The 20677-nt window shown below is 42.5% G+C and overlaps 2 protein-coding genes across 4 annotated transcripts in view; one reads left to right on the top strand and one right to left on the bottom strand.

Moving 5' to 3' along the window:
* The window catches only part of LGALS8 (galectin 8), a 38974-nt gene extending 34098 nt beyond the window's left edge, over positions 1-4876 (top strand). For all 3 annotated transcript variants that reach the window (XM_080823605.1, XM_080823607.1, XM_080823606.1), the window contains 3 exons: positions 417-505; positions 1249-1414; positions 3984-4876. In XM_080823605.1, coding sequence (XP_080679731.1) covers positions 417-505; positions 1249-1414; positions 3984-4133 — 405 coding nt within the window. In that variant the 3' untranslated portion in view covers positions 4134-4876. The remainder of the gene's footprint in view (positions 1-416; positions 506-1248; positions 1415-3983) is intronic.
* An 840-nt stretch (positions 4877-5716) lies between these two features.
* Positions 5717-20677, bottom strand: part of HEATR1 (HEAT repeat containing 1) — a 50270-nt gene continuing 35309 nt past the window's right edge. Inside the window, exons 32-45 of the mRNA XM_080823604.1 lie at positions 19124-19284; positions 15997-16043; positions 15772-15895; positions 14814-14954; positions 14019-14308; positions 13158-13308; positions 12049-12207; positions 11756-11890; positions 11500-11604; positions 11242-11410; positions 10594-10748; positions 9895-10053; positions 8062-8170; positions 5717-7095 (exon numbers count right to left, since the gene is read on the bottom strand). Coding sequence (XP_080679730.1) covers positions 7007-7095; positions 8062-8170; positions 9895-10053; positions 10594-10748; positions 11242-11410; positions 11500-11604; positions 11756-11890; positions 12049-12207; positions 13158-13308; positions 14019-14308; positions 14814-14954; positions 15772-15895; positions 15997-16043; positions 19124-19284 — 1994 coding nt within the window. The 3' untranslated portion in view covers positions 5717-7006. The remainder of the gene's footprint in view (positions 7096-8061; positions 8171-9894; positions 10054-10593; positions 10749-11241; positions 11411-11499; positions 11605-11755; positions 11891-12048; positions 12208-13157; positions 13309-14018; positions 14309-14813; positions 14955-15771; positions 15896-15996; positions 16044-19123; positions 19285-20677) is intronic.

Below are 20677 nucleotides of genomic sequence, written 5' to 3'. Positions count from 1 at the left end.
CTGCCCTCAGTAGAAGCCCAGAGCAGCCGATCTGCCTTTCCGCGCAGACCCCGGACAGAGGAGAGTCAGCTGAGCATCGAGTCTCTGGGCTGAGTGTGCGTTTCTGTAATGCTCCCACCTGGGCCGCTTCCCTCAGGCAGAACGTGGAGCACGGCTGCAGGCCCCGAGTGTAGGCGACTTTCTCAGAGTGTGTTTGACTCACACGAGGGATTTCAGGCCCCGCTTCATGTTTATTCATTTCCTCCTCTGAGACGCTTTCCTTGAGTGTTGGCTGTGAGCCAGGTGGTGCTGACCGCTGGGGCTTACAGGGGCAAGGCCTTTACTGCCTTCAACCATGGCCCCGTGTCTTCGGGCAGTTTTCTCCCATGAGGTCGCTTTCTGCAGTCTTCCTAGTGCTCACTGTGGTTTCTCTTCAGACTCTGCCGTTCACTGCGAGGCTGAACTCCTCGATGGGCCCTGGACGAACCGTCTTCATTAAAGGAGAAGTGAATAAAACTGCCAAAGGGTCAGTACCAGTTACCAGGACGAGTGCAAACACTTTCCACGCACGTCTCTTCCTGCCTTCTTTCCCTAACAGTCTTGGGAGACGGGCACAGGCCTACTGTCCTGATCCTCACCGGAAAGGTGAGGTTGTCGAAGGAGCGAGAGGTCAGGCTGCCAGCAAGACTGCTAATGAGCTGGTGGCAGAATCAGGGACTGAAGGCCAGTGTTTTGAGCTAGGCTTTTTGTGGCCACACAGGAGGGTGGCCTTTTTGTCCGGGAAGCCCACCCGTGCCTTGAAGACTTGAGGGCAGCCAGGAGGTCCGCTGACTTGTTAGGGCCCCTTACGTCATGTGACTTGGTAGAATTTCTGAAGAACCTTTTCTAGAGGCATTCAAAAGCTTGAATTTCCTAGAAAGCATAGACTGAAGAACAGAACAGCTGTAAACATTGACCGAGAACATTACTTGAGAGGGCCGCAGTCTGAAGCAAGCATTTCGGTTACTTGCTCTAACCCTTCAGTTGCTTCCCACCCAGATCTGTAGCTTCAAATCTGATGTTCAAGTTTTTTAGGTTTTTATTTTGCAAAAAGCATATTTACATCAGTGGAATGCTAACTCCGAATTTAAAACGCTACCTTCATCTGCATTCCTGGGTCTGTGTGTGCACGTTTTGTGTAGTTGTGAAGAGAGCTCAGTTCTGATTGTTAAAATTATAGGAAGAGCAATGCTGACTTCTACCGGTTAATTGTCTTTATTCTCTCAAAAGCTTTAATGTTAACCTCGTATCGGGAAAATCAAAGGATATTGCTCTTCACTTGAACCCACGCCTGAATATTAAAGCATTTGTAAGAAATTCTTTTCTTCACGACGCCTGGGGAGAAGAAGAGAGAAATATTACCTGTTTCCCATTTAGTCCTGGGATGTACTTTGAGGTAAGATTACATTATGGGACAGGGCAAGGAACCCTGGGAGGAGGGATAGGATAAATGGTCTTTTAAAATCAAGTCCATGTGGAGACTGCATTTGGCTTTTATTTGGAGACTGCATATAAAAGGCATTCAAAATACAGTCAGTATTTTGATTGGCATAAATGGCATAGCCAGTAGAATAGCACATTGTTTGCATTGAATTATTACTATGTGGTGCCGTATTAGTTTGTAGGAATTTTAACAGGAACCTTGTGCCTCAAGACAGATTTAGGCTAATGCTAAGTGAACCTGAGGACACAGGAACCATGAAATTGTCTGCTCTGTCACCTGCCATCTTGGTTATATGTAGCTTTAGGTGGCAGTCCTTTCTTCCAGGTTAGTCCTGTTCATATATATTCGAGGAAAAGAGGTTTAGACCCTTAGAACTTAAAGATATACGGTCCTGAGTCCCCCAAGTATGTGAATATTATGGTCAAACAGCCATTCCCAAAATGCTTCTGGATGCTGAGCAGATGAGACGTGGATGCTGGGTGGCTGGCTAGGTCCGCTCACCAGCTTAGGTGAAGCACTGCCTTACATGGTCATTCAGGGTCACTGATTTAGGTCATGCTTCTACATCCTACAAACTGTCACATGCTCTGGACCATTACATGGAGTTCTTAAGGACTCATCAAAAGTAGCTGTTAACAGCAGGAACGTCAAGGCTGAATAGAAGACGGCAGTCAGACATTCATATGTATTCGTAAGTTTCCGGTGCGTGCTGTGAGAAATGTGAAGTAGTTGTAGGAGGTTCCCTGGAAGGTGTGGATATTGGTTTGGAACTCAGAGGATGTAGGAGGGTGAAGTGAAAGGTGGCTTTTCCAGATTGAGGGGATGATTTGAACAAGATGGGGAGGGGAGAGTGTAGCACAGGGGTTTTCTTGGCTTGGCAGGAGTCCAGGTATAAAAGGTAACAGGGGGCTCACTAGGAGGACACAGAGGTGACTGCTCCAGAAGGAAGTGGACACCTGGGGTTGGTGACAGGAAACCAGTGACGTAACTTGTTCTTTGAACTGACCCCAAGTTTGGTTCTGTAATAAAATGGAAAAGGACAAGAATTCTTTTAAATAACCATTTTTTCCTTTTGTTCTGTATCTCAGGAACAGTAATTACCCTCCTCTTAGACCACTGTTGTTAATTTTCTATAGTGATTGGTTTTTCTCTGCTTCAAATGACTGCCTTTTTTAAGATTCTCGGATTATTCCATTATGTCATTAGTTTGATTTTAACCAGTATCTTCTGTTCCTCATTGTTTAAAATCCATTTATTCACTCTAACTACTACAGTCTTTAAAAAAATATTTCAGTTCTGTAAATTTTTTTTTTTAAATCATCAAATCACGTTGGTATGAACTGTTCTAGAACATCCAATGGTTGTGAGGGATTCTGTTGTTCCGTTTTCTTGGAGGTTGTGGGTCTGTCTTTGCATGTTGTGTACTTGTGTAGCGGCAGTGTGTTCCCCGGGCCGCAGACTTGTCCCGCCTGTCGGTAAGGCAGCGGTGTGCCACATGCTCTGGTACGATGTGGTGACTGATGGACTCTTCCCACTATACCCCTCTACTGCCCCTTCCGGGCACGAGGCTGTATTTTGTGTTGAGATTTTGTCAAAGGTACCTTTGCACTAGTCAGAGCAGAAGAATAAATACACTCTTTGCTTCTTTGCAGATTTAGGTTTTGCCTCAGCCTGGCCCCTGGGGATGGAGCCGGGTTAGCAGCAGGGCTGCTCCTTTCCGCCCTGCTGAAGCCTTGACAGAGGGAAGACACAGTCGGGAGAACATAGTGCAGGTTCACCACACGGGTCCTTTTAGTGGGAGTGGAGAACAAATGGCAGAATTGTGGCTGACTGGCAGCAGGAATGTCTTATCAGAAGTAGGAATTTTAGGTGTGAAAGTGAATTAAAGGGATTGGAGTTTCTTTTGGTTTTCACTGTTTTGAGTTTTAGGCAAAGATGTCTCTGAAAGACTCACACTAGTCATAAATCGGAACTGAATCTTTGTCGGAATGCGAATTCCTTCATGGATTCACAGAAGCCTAAGCTTTTGGGAAACAGATGGAGACCAAGAGGTGCTGAACTGGGAGGGAAGTCAGGGCCACGAGGCAGCTGTGCAATCCTATAGAGTGCAAAAACTTGGTTTTTGATTATATGATTTGTCTAAGACCCTAGACTTTAAGGCAGAAAAGTCCTAATTCAGGTCCCTTGGTTTTCATCTGTAAGCTGGAATCTGCTTCTCTGAGTGCCAATGTGGCGGCAGTTTCCTACGTCATTACAGTAGTAACCAAACACTGGTAGGGAAGGGGAGACAACAGGCAGGAAAGGGGACAGCAGAGGTAATGTGCTGAGGGAAGGAAGGCCTGAGGCCCTGGGGACAGTGTGAAGCTCCAAGCATACTCAGTTCCCTGAGTGGGACAAAGCAGAAGGTGCTACTACCAGATAACTTCTAAGACGCTGAAGTTTAACAGCAGCAGGCTGGGAGAACATCTGTATAAAGCAAACCCAAGGGGAGCCACTGATGTTGTGTGTACTTTCCTTCCAGATGATAATTTATTGTGACGCTAGAGAATTCAAGGTTGCGGTAAATGGTGTACACAGCCTGGAGTACAAACACAGATTTAAAGAGCTTAGCGATATCGACACACTGGAAATTGATGGAGATATTCACTTACTGGAAGTAAGGAGCTGGTAGCTGATTTGCTTGCTACAAAAACTGAAATACAAAATGGCTTATGTAACACTGGCCTTGTTAAAATGCATCTGTTATATTTGTATATATATATATATTAAGATGAGCTTGTATAATGTGAAGTCCTACTAGGTGTTCTCAGTCCTTGCCACACAGTGTGGCTTTGTCTAGCACAGAATAAGGAAATTTGAGGCAACAGCTACGTACAGTCATTATTCAGGTCTTTCTATTCTCTCTCCCACCCTGACCTCTTCTTTTTAAAATCTTCACATTCAACAAGTATCTGTTGGTACAGAAGCTGACATACAGGGAGTACTTATTTTCTGTAAGCACTGTGCTGACTGTGTGGGGACAGAAGTATACAGTGGAGCACAATATTCCCTGTTCTTGAGTTCAGAATCTTCTGTGCTCTGACATCATGCCACTGCTTTTCCCACAGGAATTAGTCACATAAAGTAACCCAGAGATAATTACTCAGCTGTGAAGTCACCTATATAAACTAACTTATGAAACACTACTTCTCCAGCGATCGCTTGCATACCTAAAGTTCAATCACATCCCATAATGGAAAGGACTGATGTTGCCCTCCATCTCGCAGTTTCCTTTAGCATGTTAAATACCTAGCTTTACTAGCTGTAAGGATTGCCAAATAATTTAACATTACAAAATCTGAACACAGCACAAAGATTAAGGCAAAAAATGCAGCAAAACAAAACCAGTCGTATTAAAATTAACTTGATATCAGTCTCAAGGCCAATGATGTCCCTATCAGTAAATGCTTAGCGTACCTGAATTCAGGATGAGTCCGAGGTCTGCACATACCCCAACAGAAAATTTAAGGGACAGGACTTAAACCAAACAAAGTCAAGATTAGATATGACTTGATAAAATAGGCATTATCAGAGGGTAAATACAGAGAGACCACTGGGGCAGAGAGGGGGTGTAACAATCTGTTGCTTGTCCCCGGGCAAACGAACCCTGCCTTTCTGCTCCTGTAAAGGTTAGTCCCTCATCATTAGCGACAGATCCAAACACTGTTCCACTGTAAGTGATTAAAATCAGACTTGTATCAGCAGGTTAAATTATTCCATTTCTGTAATTTTTTTTCTATTCTTTGAAGTGAGTTGGCAGAAGTTCTTTGTACAATTCTTACAGGTCAGATCTTGTTACAGGGAATTTCAAAGGCTTGGGCGTAAGGAGGTAAAAACGCTGAATCAGTTTGATCATTTTATCATGTTAAGTTGCTGGGCTGAATATGCTGCCAGCATTTAGAAATATTTTCGTTACAGGTTTTGGTTAGATATTATTTGTACCCATATACCAAAAAGACTAAAACTAGCAATCTGATTTTTTTTTTTTTAGAAGTTTCTGACACTTAATTCTTTTCTATTCATGTTAATTATGTTGCCTCTTGCCAGACTTTCACTGGGAAAGTTGTAGAAGGAATCCCCCAGGGTTTTTTTTTTTTTTTTTTTCCCCCTTTAAAAAGAACATCAGAGGGTATGACTAAGATATGCAGACTACAGGCCACTCAGAGAAAAATAAAAGCCCCTATATTGTTTTCTCTAATACCCAAGCATACTTATGTTTGCTCTTTTGTTACACATCAAGGTATTAAGCCATAAGACAAGTTCTGTGACAGGAAAAAGAAAATCAGTATTTTAAGAGGAAGCTGTTAGCACTTATAAATTAATCTTACCAAGACATTTCTTAGTTGGGAGTGCCCAGTCCTCCCGAGCCATCTCTCTGAAGCTGCATTTCAGCCTTTTGCTTCTCTCAGTTCCTCACTAAATTTCTGTAACAAAGGCTTTCAAACTAAACATTCTATGGGAAGTTCTTAGATGCTTTAAATTTTTTAAAAAAGGGGGACCTGGGTGGCTTAGTGGGTTAAAGCCTCTGCCTTCGGCTCAGGTCATGATCCCAGGGTCCTGGGATCGAGCCCCGCATCGGGCTCTCTCCTCAGCGGGGAGTCTGCTTCCTCCTCTCTCTCTGCCTACTTGTGATCTCTGTCTGTCAAACAAATAAATAAATAAAAATTTTTAAAAAAGGCACAAGTAAATAAAATGCCTTAAATAAAGGCAGGTTTAATTTTTTTAAGCCTTTGCTTCACATGACATCAGAGATCAGAAAACTTCAAAACTTTGAAACAAATGATACTTTCTCATACAAGTAATTCTTGGATCACCACCAGTGGAAACGCGATCACTTCTAATCCTGGAGGAGCCATGCCACCTAGTGTTTCTGGGCCCTGCCTCCACAGCCCATTGCTGCGGCACCCCAAAGACTGAAGGGTAAAGAAGACAATCCCAGTCCTAAGTGGGAAATGCATTCCAGAACTAATTCCCTCTGTGGCCACACACACAAAAATTAGGGCTGAAGTGTCATCTACCCAAAATGAAAAGTATTCCAAATAGCTTCCAGTCCGAAGTGCCGCTGAGTGCGTGTCCTTTTCTTGAAGAGCTACCGTAAGTGAGATCACAACATGCACACATGTACATAGGACTTCCCTTTCTGGAAAGAGTTAAGGTTTTACTGTCTAAATGAGGTACTTTCACCTCTGAGTGCCCAACTTAAACACAGCCATAGTATCAATAACTTCAATAACTTCAATCAGAAGACTCCAACAAATGTTTAAAGAAACACAGACTGCATACAAACACCGGGTACCATTTACTCTCACAGCCATTCTGTACAGGGGGTGGGAGAGGCTCTATGGGAGCACCGGAATTTTATAAAGGAGTCCGCATAGGGGTCAGGGTACCAAAAGTAATATGGTACCAAACACCCAAAAATAAAAATATGAAAAAAAAAATATGAAAAATAAATCTGACCTCTGAACAGAGGAAGAAAGAAGAAAACACCAAAAAGCCTCAAGTTTAGAAGTAGCTCTGGAGCGGCTCTCCCAGTATTGCTTCCAGTTGCTGAATAGTCTTTTGGCACTGATGTTCTACTTCTTCACATTCATCTAAAAAACAAAAACAAAAACTGAACCAATCTTCTGCTTCAATAACCACTCGTCTAATACTTCAGGTGTTGCATTCTGTGGCCACCGTTTAGTCACCAGAGGGAAATGCAGCAGAGAGCATCGTGGAACCCCTCCTCCGCATGCCCCCTTCTTGCCTTTGTTCCCTTCTTGGTTTTGGACCTGGAAGCTGAGTAACGTGGAGCCCTCAAGGTAGTGGTACACTGATGAAAATCCCCAATTCCTAGTGATGCCCCTCATCCAGTACATAAGAAACAGAGGTGAATGTATTTTTAGAAAAGTAGCAAACCACTAACATGAAAAAGTATCTGTCTACTTGGCTCTGTCGGCCCTGCTGAGTAAGACCTGAACGCTTCTCTCTCGGGCTGCGTGGTGGCACGAGTGCCGTATGTCCACAAGGGCACACAGCTGGATTCCAACCCTACTTCTACCTGTCCCACTTTATCAGATTCTTATAAAGCCTCTAGTTTCTTCCTTTATGAGAACAGGGATAATGGCATATAGCCCATCATGAGGATTAAATGAGATCCTGCATGCAGAGCATGAAGTAAATGGTTATTACTAACAGGCAGCTCATCTACTGCCAGCTTAATGGCACTAGACACTCTGCTACAATAGCCTTATGTCTGGGGACCAGGATACTCAAGGATATAAATATCCAAGGGTTGATGAAAAACCATTTAGGACGTTTTTACCATCATAACACCAAAGTACAGGTAGTGATTACAGTGTAAACGAAGCTTCTTATGAACACCTGGTGGTCCCCTAACGCGCTCCCTCACCCTACTCAAAACAGGAACCCCGCCTCCAGCGTCTGCAGCGGGAGATGTGGTGTAGGAGGAAGATGGGAGCCAAGGGCTCATCCCATTCTATCTACATTCCCATTATCACTCAGCACATTTTCACAGAATTTTACTCTAATTATTTCTTAAGTAGTTTAGGAATTACCTTCCATCAATTCAGCTAAGAAAGGAATGGACTCCGGTAGCAAGACAATATAATTCTCCTTTAGTTTCTCAGCCAGCGCTAACACGGTAATCAGAGCAGCAAATCGAACCTGAGGGATAGAGGTAAAGAATGATGATTTAACATGAGCAACCTTCTACAAACCAGTGTTTTATAAGTGTCTTCCAGTGCTGCAGGGCCCAATGCGAATTTGTTTTTATAACATTTTCTCCCCACCCCCTCCCACTGGAGAGAGAGAGAGAGAACATGTGTGTGAGCGCAGGTGGTGGGAGGCTGGGGTAGAGAAAGAGAATCTTAAGCAGACTCCGTGCTGAGCAGGGTGCCTGACGTGGGGCTCGTCTCATGACCTTCAGATCAAGACCTGACCTGAAACCGAGTCAGACGCTTAACTGACTGCACCACCCAGGCACCCCCACATTTTCCTTTAAAAACAAAATGCTACACACAAACTCAAGAGTGTCATCCCAAATTTATGTATGCTGGAACTCAATGGCTCGCCTGGCTGTTGGAGATGATGCTGGCCTGGCTGAAGAGCATCCCTGGTCACCTTAGGCAGGGCCCCTCCCTCAGAACCCTGGGTCACCACTATAGTTGTGGGAGGGGCTGGGCACTGGCTCTGGTCTCATGCTCAGCACAGAATTAAAAAACAATGTATTACGATGTTCTGGTCTGGGAACTTAAAGTTTGGGTGTCTCACATGACTGGTCTATGAGAAGTAATGCAAGTGGTTGTCAGGCACTCTTAGTGATTTACCTTTAAAAAACAAAAGATTAGATAAATAGATTTGTTAACTAATTAATTATTGCATGAGCAAGAGCACCAGCCCCCTCCCCCCCCCCCGGGGGGGGGGTTGCCTAGGTGGAGGGAGAGGGAAAAGCAGGTTCTCTGCTGGGCTGGGAGCCCAATGCAGGGGCCAAAAGCATGTTTAATGGACTGAGCACCAACCAGGTGCTCCAGTGATTCAGCTTAAAATTAAAGCTATACTAGTCCTCTTTCTAGTTTTGGATCATTTAAAAAAATATTTGGATACAGCAAAATGACTTAAGCATCTGTAACCACCTACGTTCAAACCAGACTTTCTTGGTATTATACAGTCAAAACATTAAAATAAATTTCATGCTGCAACTTTGTAAGAAGCTGCAATTTAAAATCTGGGGGCTCAAGAAAATAGCTTCATTGTTCTCTCTTTGTTCTAATAAATGAATATTATGAATTTCAAGTACAAAACCTTTCAATAAAATTTGCTTTGGTCTGTTTTATTCACTGAGACTCCTGTATGATAATTAGAGAAATGGTGATTCTCTGCTAACCAGTTTGAAAACACTGACACTCAGACATGGGATTTTAATTTCCACTCATCCTCGCGCAGGTCAGTGAGCTGCTTACCTTTCATGATTCCACAAAATCCTAAGCCTGATAAATTACAGTGGAGATAATACACTGCTCTAACTCAAAGGAATGTTCCGTGGCAAACTGAAAGACTGTCTCTGGGAACACAAAGACACTTAAACAGTGCTTAAGAAACACAAAGGAATTCAGGTTTTCTCAAAATTTAGAAGTATTTACAAAATGTTAGTACTTGGGTCTAACACATTGCGGTGGGGAGAGGACTTCTGTTATTTGTAAGTAGTGTTTAAGTAAAAACCAAAAATTTGTGAGGCTCAAACTTCTGCCTCACAAGCACCCTCTAGTTCTACAAGACAAGCTGTGTCCCTGCAGATTTACCAGGGTCCTAATATCCTTGACTGCTTTAAGGTGGTTCAGACTGTATGGTGAACACACACAGCTTCAATGCTTGTCAACCACGGTTCCTACCTTGGGTGAGGAGTCTCTGGTCTTGAGCAGAATCTGGTAGTTCAGTGGTTTCCAAAGGGAGTCATCTGCCATGGCCACGGAGAACTGCGCGATACAGGGGATCAGGTGCTTCGTCACCCGCTCCTGGAAGCGTGCGTCCCCTCCCAGCTTGTTTTCTAGCTATGAAGAGGGAGAGACAAGGACTTTGAGCAACGAGTCTCCTTTCTGTTTAAAAAAATACCCAATGTATAAGTAATTTTTCACTCTCTCTCATGATGGCAGCAGGCTCAAAAACCAGGTGTAATTCTAGTACTCTCTCTAGAACAAATTTACCACCTTTTGGAGCTCAGACTCTCCTAGCCCTTAGCATCACTCTTTTCCCTCCAGCAGAACAGCTGACAGGAGTTCTTCCAGAGAGCAGCAAGTCCTAAAACATTCTCAATAAATTCAAGTTTAGAAAATTAAAAATCTAACCATGATGCCTTATATCATGCCTTTCATTTGAAAAATTCAAAAGTAAAACTTAGTACACACCACTGTGAAGAGAAGTTCCTTCCATTCAAAATGAAAATCAATTTTGAAATAAAAATTTCATTAAAAAGTCTGGAGATTAAAACCCAGCAGCTGTAATTTTTAGTAGGTGTTAAAATCTAGTAACACTTTAACAGGGATGGCGGCTTCCTCATCATTTGTCAAAAAGAGATGGTTCTATTTGGTTACCTGGTCCACCAGGGGCATCATCAAGGCCTCTGCTCTCTCTTTACTGATAAAATGCTGAGTATCAAAAAGGAAGATTTTATATAAACAGTTCAAAATAAACTGTAAGAGCAAGCAACACTTTTCAGGGTCCTTGTCAGAGTCAAAAAACGCTTCATCTGTAGATAGGAAAGAATAAAAGTGAAAAAAAAATTTTTCTTCACAATTTAATCTCCAATGTTTAAATTCAAATCACTATTAACACCACAAACAGAGTGGTATTTCTAAAATGATAAATCAATCAGGATGAGGGCACAATATGAATGGCTCCAGATACATAACTTCTTCTGGAGAAGATTCTCAGCTGAGATCACTTAGTTTGGCGAGTTCAATTAGCAGCTGTCAGGTGGGTCACTGGGCAGTGCGCAGTGCACCAGTCTGAACATCTTACAGTTCCTTTCAGGAACTTACAGTTAGCGCCCATGTGCTTTATTCTCTCCCCCAAGTGCGTCAGTTGACCAAAACACACTTTTGTTACCCTGAAACAAACACTTCAATGCCTGTCAACTGACCATGAAGTAAAAACTTCACCTTCCTTACACTTACACTTACTGTACCGTGTGTAACGTAGCAAGAGTAAAGGTGTCCACTGAACTAGAGTCCGCTACCAACCTGTTTTGGAGATGTTCACTTGGTTCAAGGTGTCAGCGAAAGGCTTTACCAAGTGGCCAGCAAACAGAGTAAAAAGCCCTTTCAGCTTTTCAGCAATGCAATCCGCCAAGTTGTAAAATGTCAACAGTCTGTCCTTTGGGGCATCCTCTGTTTTAGCCCAATCAAACAGCTAAAAAGATAAAGTAGGATTACTTTATTCTATTTATCTTGTACCGTTTATATCTGAATACAAAGGAGACGTGGGAGAAGAAAGCTTACCTTGAAGAATAGCGGCCTGAACGTGACTTCAGAAAGTTTTACAACCATGGCTACTAGACAGTCAATGATACAATTTTCTGTTTTTCCAACTTCCTCCAGATCATTCTGAAAACAAAAGAGCTGATCTATTAGCCAGATTACTAACATCTGGCTCTCAATAACTTCCACAAATAAGACAGGTTACACAGCTAGATTTTTCTCTAGCTCTTAAACAGGCAGATAACTTTAGGATTTGAGGAAGTGGAAATAAGCTTACTTCAGGGTGTTGTGCTCGGAAGTCCAGGGCTTCCAAGAAAAACGTGGTCAGCTGAGACTGATGGGAGGTGAGCTCTTCCTTCTTCATGACCCCAATGTGCTCTTGCAGGATGCTCATAAATGGACCCATGTGGTTCTACCAGTAACAGAGTAAAGAGATGTGCCAATTTTTAATATTCTCAGAGTTCATTAATGCATTCATTAAGGAATTAATCTTCTTCTTTAAGGGAAAACTTAAAGAATTTTAGTACTGTATCTCCCTTCTCCAAAGTCTAATACTCGGTATGATCTAACCTTCCAGTTCTTCTCAATTTGCTTGTACGTTCTGTTGACTGCTGGCAGTAAGACTCGGGGTGAGAGTGTGGTAGCCAGTGTCGTCTTAAGGGACGTGACACGGACATTAGCTTGTGAGGCAGAACCCATTTCACTAGTGATTTTCTCCAAATGAACCACCTATAGGAATACAAAAAGTGATCAAAGCCAATATTAGAACTCACTGACAATGTCTGCACACTTACAGAACTCAGTTCAGATGCCAGTGGTTGCTGAAAGCTCAGTGCGCTTCACACAGAATTCCTTTTAAAGCCAGCCCTGAACATCTGTAGGGAAAAATGAATAGATGCCTCTTTCCCAGGTGGGAGTCAGGGATGTAGGTACATGGTGGGAAGGCAGAAGGACACAGAACACGCCCAGTGTTTTTTGTTTCTGTTTCTGTTTTTTTTAGAGGACAGGAATGCAGAGACCATGAGAACGTCCAGTTCTTCCTTACTAAAGAGATCTAGAAAGCTCCTCAGATGCAGTGGTCCCTTTCTGTAATTTACATCTTGGCTACAGAGTGTGTGAATCAGCTAAATAATTTTCACCATGGCAGTTAAGGTTCCTAACCTCATAGATGGCAAATGACAGAACAGAACAAGGATCATTTGGGGGCATTTTCAGTTAGAAATGTCACTTGCCCACTGCCTGTCTGCCAAGTATGCAGGGAACTACGACAGAGGAATTCTGCTCTGAAAGATACCTTACGATTAAAAAGTCCTTCATGTTAGAAACAGGGCACACTAGTTTCTGCAAGAAGTAATAAAATGCAGCTCTACCAGCCTAATGCCAAAAACCTCATGGTGGGGAGGCAGAAGAAAGGCAATAAAACACATTCTGCAAAATCAAGAGAGATGAGCCTTACAAGACAGCAATAAGCATTATCACTGTCACAATCAAGCAGGTGGGACAATGGGAGAGAAAAAGGGAACTTTTACTAAAAAAGCAAGACAGCTTTCAGAAATAAGAGCCTTCCACGAAACAGAAACTAAAAACTTAAAGAATAAACAAAATCGTTAGATTTGTAATTTGCCCCCTTCTCCCGCCCCTGCCATCTCAGACAACATGTTGAGGTCACTGTAGCTCACCTGTGACAGGACCCCTTCTAGGTAAGGGCTGATGAAGTGTGGGAGGGTCTCCACAACCTTCTGCAGGGCCGCCAAAGCACTGAGCAGGTAGACCTCGCCAGAGACCAGTTCGCCGGTGTTTTTCATTGTTGTCAACAATGATGGCATCAGGCTAAAATGAGAAAACAAGAGTTGCAGAGTAACTTTAAGAAAAAACAGAATGGAGTAGAAGTCATGAAAAAACCCAAACTGGGCCTGCTACATCACCTCACCACACAGTCCACAAAACGGCAACTGCACGTTATGAGCCCAAGAGCAAGAGATCTCCCAGTACCCATGGTTACGCAGTCATTTTTAAAAATAATGGGGTCTCTCAATTTAACATTTGCTATGTGTCAGGCACAGTGTGAAAACCCTTACACTCATGGCCCCACCAGAATCCCATGTGGTAGGTACAATCTTGGTTTTAGACATGGCAAAGCTCTAATAGACTAAGGCTGCGCAGGGCTGCCCAGGGCTGCGCAACTAGAAATACCAAAGCCAAGGACAAAGTCAGGAGCATCCAACTTCAGAATGTGGGCAGCAGGATGCAGCTTTTGCCCAAAGACATGGGGCCCTCTAGAGGGACTTTACCCCCTACACTTCCTAGTTACAGCAGGCCAAAGGGGAATGAAAAGCAGGGGACAAGGGACATGATAATGTTATGTTATGATATGATATGATATGATAATGCTGTAGGTTTTAGCTTGAAGCAAAGATCACGTCTGTAACTAATGTTATGTAACTTTTACTTAGAGGCAAAAAAGCCACTAACGTAGTATTTTTCAACATGTACCAGAAACCCAAAGTGACGGTTCCTGTCCCAGGTCCCAGTCAGCCCACCTGGGAAGCTGGGGGATGGCCAGTGCTTCCAGGGTGGAGGCCACCTCGGCCACACACAGCAGAGCACTCCCCAAGACATTCTTCTCTTCTTTCATTTCTGGTGCAATCAGTTTCACTGCAGTGTTCAGCACTGGGACAAAATGTTCTGGATTTTTTGCACCAAAATTCTTGCATAGAAGCTTCAGAGTATACAATGCTGTCTGTCTGTTTATTGCTTGTTCTTCTACTGTCTTTTTTTTATGCTGCACAATGGCCAAAAGGACTGGAACCAGTTTGAGGAAACGATAAACCTGAAGAGGTCAGCCAAGATTTTCATATAATTAAAAGCTGCAAAATAAAACACTAGTCCATTTTTCCACTTTTACTGTTTGAGACCGTCTATGGAAATCAGACCAGGAGGTCCTATGGCAAACAATTCTACACAAGCAACTGTTTCCCCACCTGCTTTATTTACCACTGAGCCAGTGAATGTGCTTGTGACCAATTTCGGACATACTTATCTAAAGCACCCTACCCGTCTGGAGCAAAAAAGGATTAAAATTATGCTAAAGCAGTATGCTAAACCACAACATCTGGTCTGTATTACCAAGAATTCCACTAGGCTGAGATTCCATTCTAAAAACTCTTATCACAATTCCTATTAACATCACATGTTAGAAACACACCTCACGGCATTATGTTCAGATAATGATACACTTATTTAAACTGTACCACTGGATGAACTTGGGGAGTTAAATGCAGTGCTCTGATAAAGCCAAGAATGGTAAATGGGTCCGGCGTATGGTCTCCACTTACAATTTTCCTTTTCCAGGACGTATTCTGCTGTAGCTTATTATTCAAAAGATCCAGTGCTTTCCGGCGGACAGATGGCAATGGGTTATCCAGCAGCCCCCTGATCACAGCAATGAATGTCTCTGTGGGCAGCAAGGCATTGACCTAGACGGCAGTTTCACAATGAACAAAAAAATTTCTTAAAAAGGAAGATCCACTCAGATTAAGAAAGACTTCTATTCACTGCAGAGCTTCTAGGTTCCAGGCACTTAGAAATCCTTTTTCTTATTTCTTAGACTAACCTTTCAGGGAGGCATTACTAACCATGTTTATTTAAAAAAGGAAAAAAAGTTGATGCTAAGAGTAAGTGAACTGCTCAAAGCCTTGTAGTTAGATTTTGAACAGTGATCCTAATGTCAAGGCCAGTGATATTTCTAGTACCCCCCCAACACTCTACCTAAAGAGGTATTTTTCTATTTCATTTGAATAAAGTGGAACATAATATAGTATTAGATGACTGAATATTCAAAGCATATTTACTGAGACACATGTTCTCATAATTGGTAGGGAAACAATCCTTTTACAGATGAATTTCTTTCTAGCCATCAAGGGATTCTTTTTTTTTTTTCTTTTTTTTTTTAAAGATTTTTATTTATTTACTTGAGAGAGGAGAGAGAGAGTGAGAGAGCATGAGAGGGGAAAGGGTCAGAGGGAGAAGCAGACTCCCTGCCGAGCAGGGAGCCCAATGCAGGACTTGATCCCAGGACTCCAGGATCATGACCTGAGCCGAAGGCAGTCGCTTAACCAACTGAGCCACCCAGGTGCCCCAAGGGATTCTTTTTTTTAAGAAAAATGTGAGCTGCAGTATATTAAGTCTATCGCTAAGTTTATTTTTTAAGTAAAACTTTGTATGTCAGATCATTTCACGATGACATAAACACAGTCAACAAAACACAGCAGATGGGGAGAAATGAAAACCTACCTTATCTAACATGTCGTAAGCTTTGCTCAGCAGTGCCCGCCAAAATTTCACAGTTAGTTTGTCTGCATTTTTCTCCATGGATTGTGCTACAGCATTAATATAGCCAAGAACTGTTTCCAGCAACCTAAAACAAAGGAGACTCATAGGAGAATTTTGTGCACGACTCCCGGCTTTTTGATAGAAGGTTGGAAATTATTTCCAATTAAAAAAAAAAAAGTAACATACCTCTGTTCAAGGCCTTTTAAAACCTGAGGACCACCACTTTCAACTACCTAATTTTTAAAGAAAACATATCATCAGAACAGTCTGGACGTTAGCAATAACATCATTTGAGGTAGGTGTAGTAAAACTCAGCTATCTAAGACTATTCAATTCAAACTTCCCAGGGGCTGTTTTCTGACATTGCAATTTAATCAGGTTCAGATTATCCCCATCATACTGTAATAACTCTGGTTCCCCTTACTTTAGCTATTCTGTGCATATTTTATTATATTTTATACTAATTTTATGAAATTTTATGAAATGCTTTCCTTAGCTCTTAGCTGATTTTAAGACACTGAACACTACAGATACAGGTGTAGTCCCGTGTACTGCTCCCTCTTCCCTTCTCCCAATACCCCCAGCCCCACCAAACTTGAACCTGCCGTTAAATGCAGTCAGAGTACACAGCAGTTAGCAATGTGCTTTTCTGGGAATATGGGAATTCTGGGATCTGTCTAGGAGAACTCCTGTCATCCTAGTGCTCACTTAACGGCACACGGTGCTCCCTGCATACACAACAGGACACACCATGCCATATCTGCTTGTCCACCTCTGTTTACCACGGACATTGTGGTCTATGTCCATGTTTTCTGCTGGTAAGAATGTTAGAAAAGAACATTTTTGTTTATCTCCCTGAACAAGCAGGCCCCTTTCTGTAGGGCACATACCCAAGAAAGGGAATGGCTAGATCAGAGGAGATGCGCATCTCCAACCTGGAGACTGCCGCGTGCTTTCTGAAGTCCCTGTTCAGAGACCTTACCCATCACTGTGGACACAAATAACGGTGTCCCCACAGCCTTGCCACTTCTTGGTAGTAAGAGCTTTTAAATTTTTGCCAATCTGATGGACATCAGAGTGGCATTACCATTTAATCTGCAATTTCCTCCCTATTAGGAACGTTATTCTGTTGCATATTAATTGGCCATTTCTATTCCCTTTTTAGTGAATTCATATTCTCTGCCAAATGTTCTTAGGGGAACTGAATTTATGAACTTTTTATCTGTGGCTTTCTTTTCATTTTGTTTATGGTGGCCTTTTGTTGAACTGAATTTTTAAAATTCTCCATCCTCTGGTCACACTGTTCTCAATTTTCTTCTAAGTGTTCCTTTTCACATTCTACTTAAAATTATCTTTTGTAGGGGCACCTGGGTGGCTCAGTGCGTTAAGCCTCTGCCTTCGGCTCAGGTCATAATCTCAGGGTCCTGGGATCGAACCCCGCATTGGGCTCTCTGCTCAACGGGGAGCCTGCTTCCCCCACCCCCCGCCTGCCTCTCTGCCTGCTTGTGATCTCTGTCTGTCAAATAAATAAATAAATAAATAAAATCTTTAAAAAAAAAAAATTATCTTTTGTATACAGCATGAGATCAATCTTCCTTCCCCAAATGGAAAACAAACCTCGGTGGCTCTAGTTACAGGACAGTTCTCTTTCCCCACCTACTTCGCAAGCTCCCGCCACATCATCACCTCCCTTGCTTTTGCACGGGTGTGCCCCCTCCAACTGCTCGTGCACCACCACTGTCCTCGGCAAGCGGATCTGCAGGAGTGTCCACACTAAACCCTATCAAGCAAGCCTGCAAAAGGAATTATTCGTTCTAGGAGTTTGGTGACCATGTTTTCTGATTCTGATTCTTAGGCTCCATTCTTTTGCAGAATAGAAACGGCAATGGGACAGGACAGGACAACCTTGTTCCAGACTTTACAATGTCTGTTTCCTTAAGAAGAGTGATATAAACCAGTTTCTGGTATCTTCATTAGGCCAAGGAAGTCCCCATCCATGTTGGAGGCTAGAAGGATTTTTCTTAAACCATGATAAGTACTGAATTTATCAAATGATTTCTCTATAAATGCTTCAATTGTCATATGGTTTTCCCCTGTTGACCTGCTCATGCAGTAGACACAGAACAGACTTTCTAATGTTCAACCACTCTGATGTTCCCAATCCTTCCTTCTCTTCATTTTGTTTCTGTATTTCCTTCTTCCTGTGTGTAAAGTTTAATACACAAACAGGAAGACATATAAATCACAGGTACAGAGCTTGCGGTATGCAGATCAAGAAAGAGCCTATAATTCGAAGCACTTCAGAATCCTTCCTCTACCTGATCTCATTACTGCCCTTTCCCTCCTTCCCAAAGGTAAACACTGTCCTTACTTCTAATACCACAGTTTTGTTGTGCTTGTTTCTGAACTTTACACAACTGGAATTAGGGCGTATTCTTGTCTATCTGCCTACTTGCTTTTACTATTACCTTTCTGAGATTCACTCGTGTCCATTTATGATGACGGACACTTCATCTATTGTTGACACACACCTGGCTTGCTGCCAGTTCTGGGCTACCACAGCTACTGCTCTCACGAGAGTTCTTCTCAATGTGTTGTAGCAAGTATGCTAAATGTTGGCTCATATGTATGTTTCTGCTGGGTGCACAGGCGTACCTCAGAGATTCTGTAGGTTCAGGTCCTGACCAGCACAATAAAGTCATCACAGTAAAGTGAGTCGAATGAACTTTCTGGGCATATAAGTTTCCCTGGGCATAGAAGTTATATTCATGCTAACTGTAGTCTATCACATGTGCAATAGTGTTGTATCTAAAAAAAAAACAATGTACATACCGTAGAAATACCCTATTGCTAAAAAATGCTAACCATCCCCTGAGCTCTCAGCAAGTCATCATCATTTATCACAGGTCACTGTACCAAATAAAATGAAAACGTTTGAGGTGATCGATTGCTGTTGGAAAACTGGTGCTGAAAGACTTGCTTGAGGCCACAAGCCTACAATTTGTTAAAAAAAAAAAAAAATACACATAGCACCTGTGAAGCACAGTAAAACGAGGTATGCCTGTGTACCACTTGAGAATGGAACTACAGAGTGGCAGGGTTTACATGTGTACAGCCGTAACAGATCACGCCCAACAGTTTATGGTAAAGTCTACTGATTTTTCTATTATCTTTAAGGGCTGCCTCGTGTTTTTATATTTGCCAATCTCTTTTTACTTGTTTAAATGATAGTTCCTTCAAAAAAAAATTTTTTTTCAAAATAGTTCCTTCAAAAAAATAATTTTTTCATAAATACATTTAAAAAACACATCACCTTTCTGATAAAATGGCTGGAAGCCAGGAGCTGAGACATGAAGGACACTGACAAGAACTTAAAATGCCGCAGTTGCTTGCTAGTGTGAGTGTCTACATTAAAAATCTGTAGCATTTCTTCTTGTGATTCACTTTTAGTTGATGCAGCTTTGGGAACAGCTTCTGAAAAAGAATGAGACGACAAGTGACCTCACTCATCCTCATGGAAATCTTTAGAAAGATATGGATATAAGGAGCACGGTACATGGGATATAATTTTCTGATTGGAATTTGTGAATCTGTCACACCCAGTTTTTCATCTTCTGAATTAGTGAAAGATGTATATTTATTAATATATCCAAGAGCCCTGGGAGTAAGACAAAAACAAACAAAAAACCGAGGGCAACTGAGACAAGCAAATGAAAGACAAAAGCACTACAAAATGTGTCTTTTAGTATTGCATCTGTTCCCAATGCTGAAGCCACAGAGGCTTTACTTAGTGGCCCCGGATAGAAAAAAGGAAAGGTCCCTCTAGCTTCAACGTTTAATTCTAAAAGTTCACAGATGTGTCTCCTAAAACTTTGTAGAATCCCATATCCAAATTTATCTAATATAGAAGGGTTTGAAGATACAGTAAGTGGGAGTCCACAATGGGCCACTTAGAAAACACTGTCCTAGAGTGACTCAATTTGAAGACTTCTTCCATAAACAGGTTACTATATACAGCTCTCCAGGCTGGTCTGTCCCTGCCAGACCTAAGCAGACTGAAGGATCAGACAAGCCGCTGCAGGGCCAAAACAGCTAGCTATACAGAAAATAGTCCCTATGGACTCCTTGCTGCTCTGCTTCAAAGGGCAGAGAATGAAGAACACATCAAACCCTTTCTTAAACCAGTCTCACTGATGCTGCAATCCGTGGAATTTTTTTCAAGACTCACATATACAGTAAAATTTTAATATTTATTTATTTTTAAAGATCTTATTTATTTACTTGACAGAGAGTAAGAGAGAGCACGCACAAGCAGGAGGCATGGCAGGCAGAGGAACAGAGAAAAGCAGGCTCCCCAGTGAGCCAAGAGCCCGACATGGGGTTTGATCCCAGGACCCTGGGATCATGACCTGAGTCAAAGCCAGATGCTTAACCAACGGCCACTGAGGTGCCCCTAGTTACTAAAGTTGTGTTGTTTTTCTTCTTCCCGTCTCTTCACAAATATTTTAATGGGAAGACAAGAGACAGCTAATAAGTCCCTGCTAACCTGCTGTCATTTTACCATAACGCATCCTGTGCCCCTGGTAACACTCCACAGCCAACACATCCGCAGAAGCACAGCAGTAAAAAAGCCAGTGTGTGAGGAGAGGTGAGCTGAAGTCCTACTTTCTATTTTCCACAAGGATTTGAGAAGACACACAATCATATACTTAAGTTAAAAATTATTAAGTTACTTGGGGCGCCTGGGTGGCTCAGTGGTTTAAGCCTCTGCCTTCAGCTCAGGTCATGATCTCAGGGTCCTGGGATTGAGCCCCGCATCAGGCTCTCTGCTCAGCAGGAGCCTGCTTCCCCCTCTCTCTGTCTGCCT

Source organism: Martes martes (assembly GCF_963455335.1).
Source record: "Martes martes genome assembly, chromosome: 14".
Classification (NCBI taxonomy): domain Eukaryota; kingdom Metazoa; phylum Chordata; class Mammalia; order Carnivora; family Mustelidae; genus Martes; species Martes martes.
This window is presented reverse-complemented; position numbering and strand designations above follow the sequence as displayed.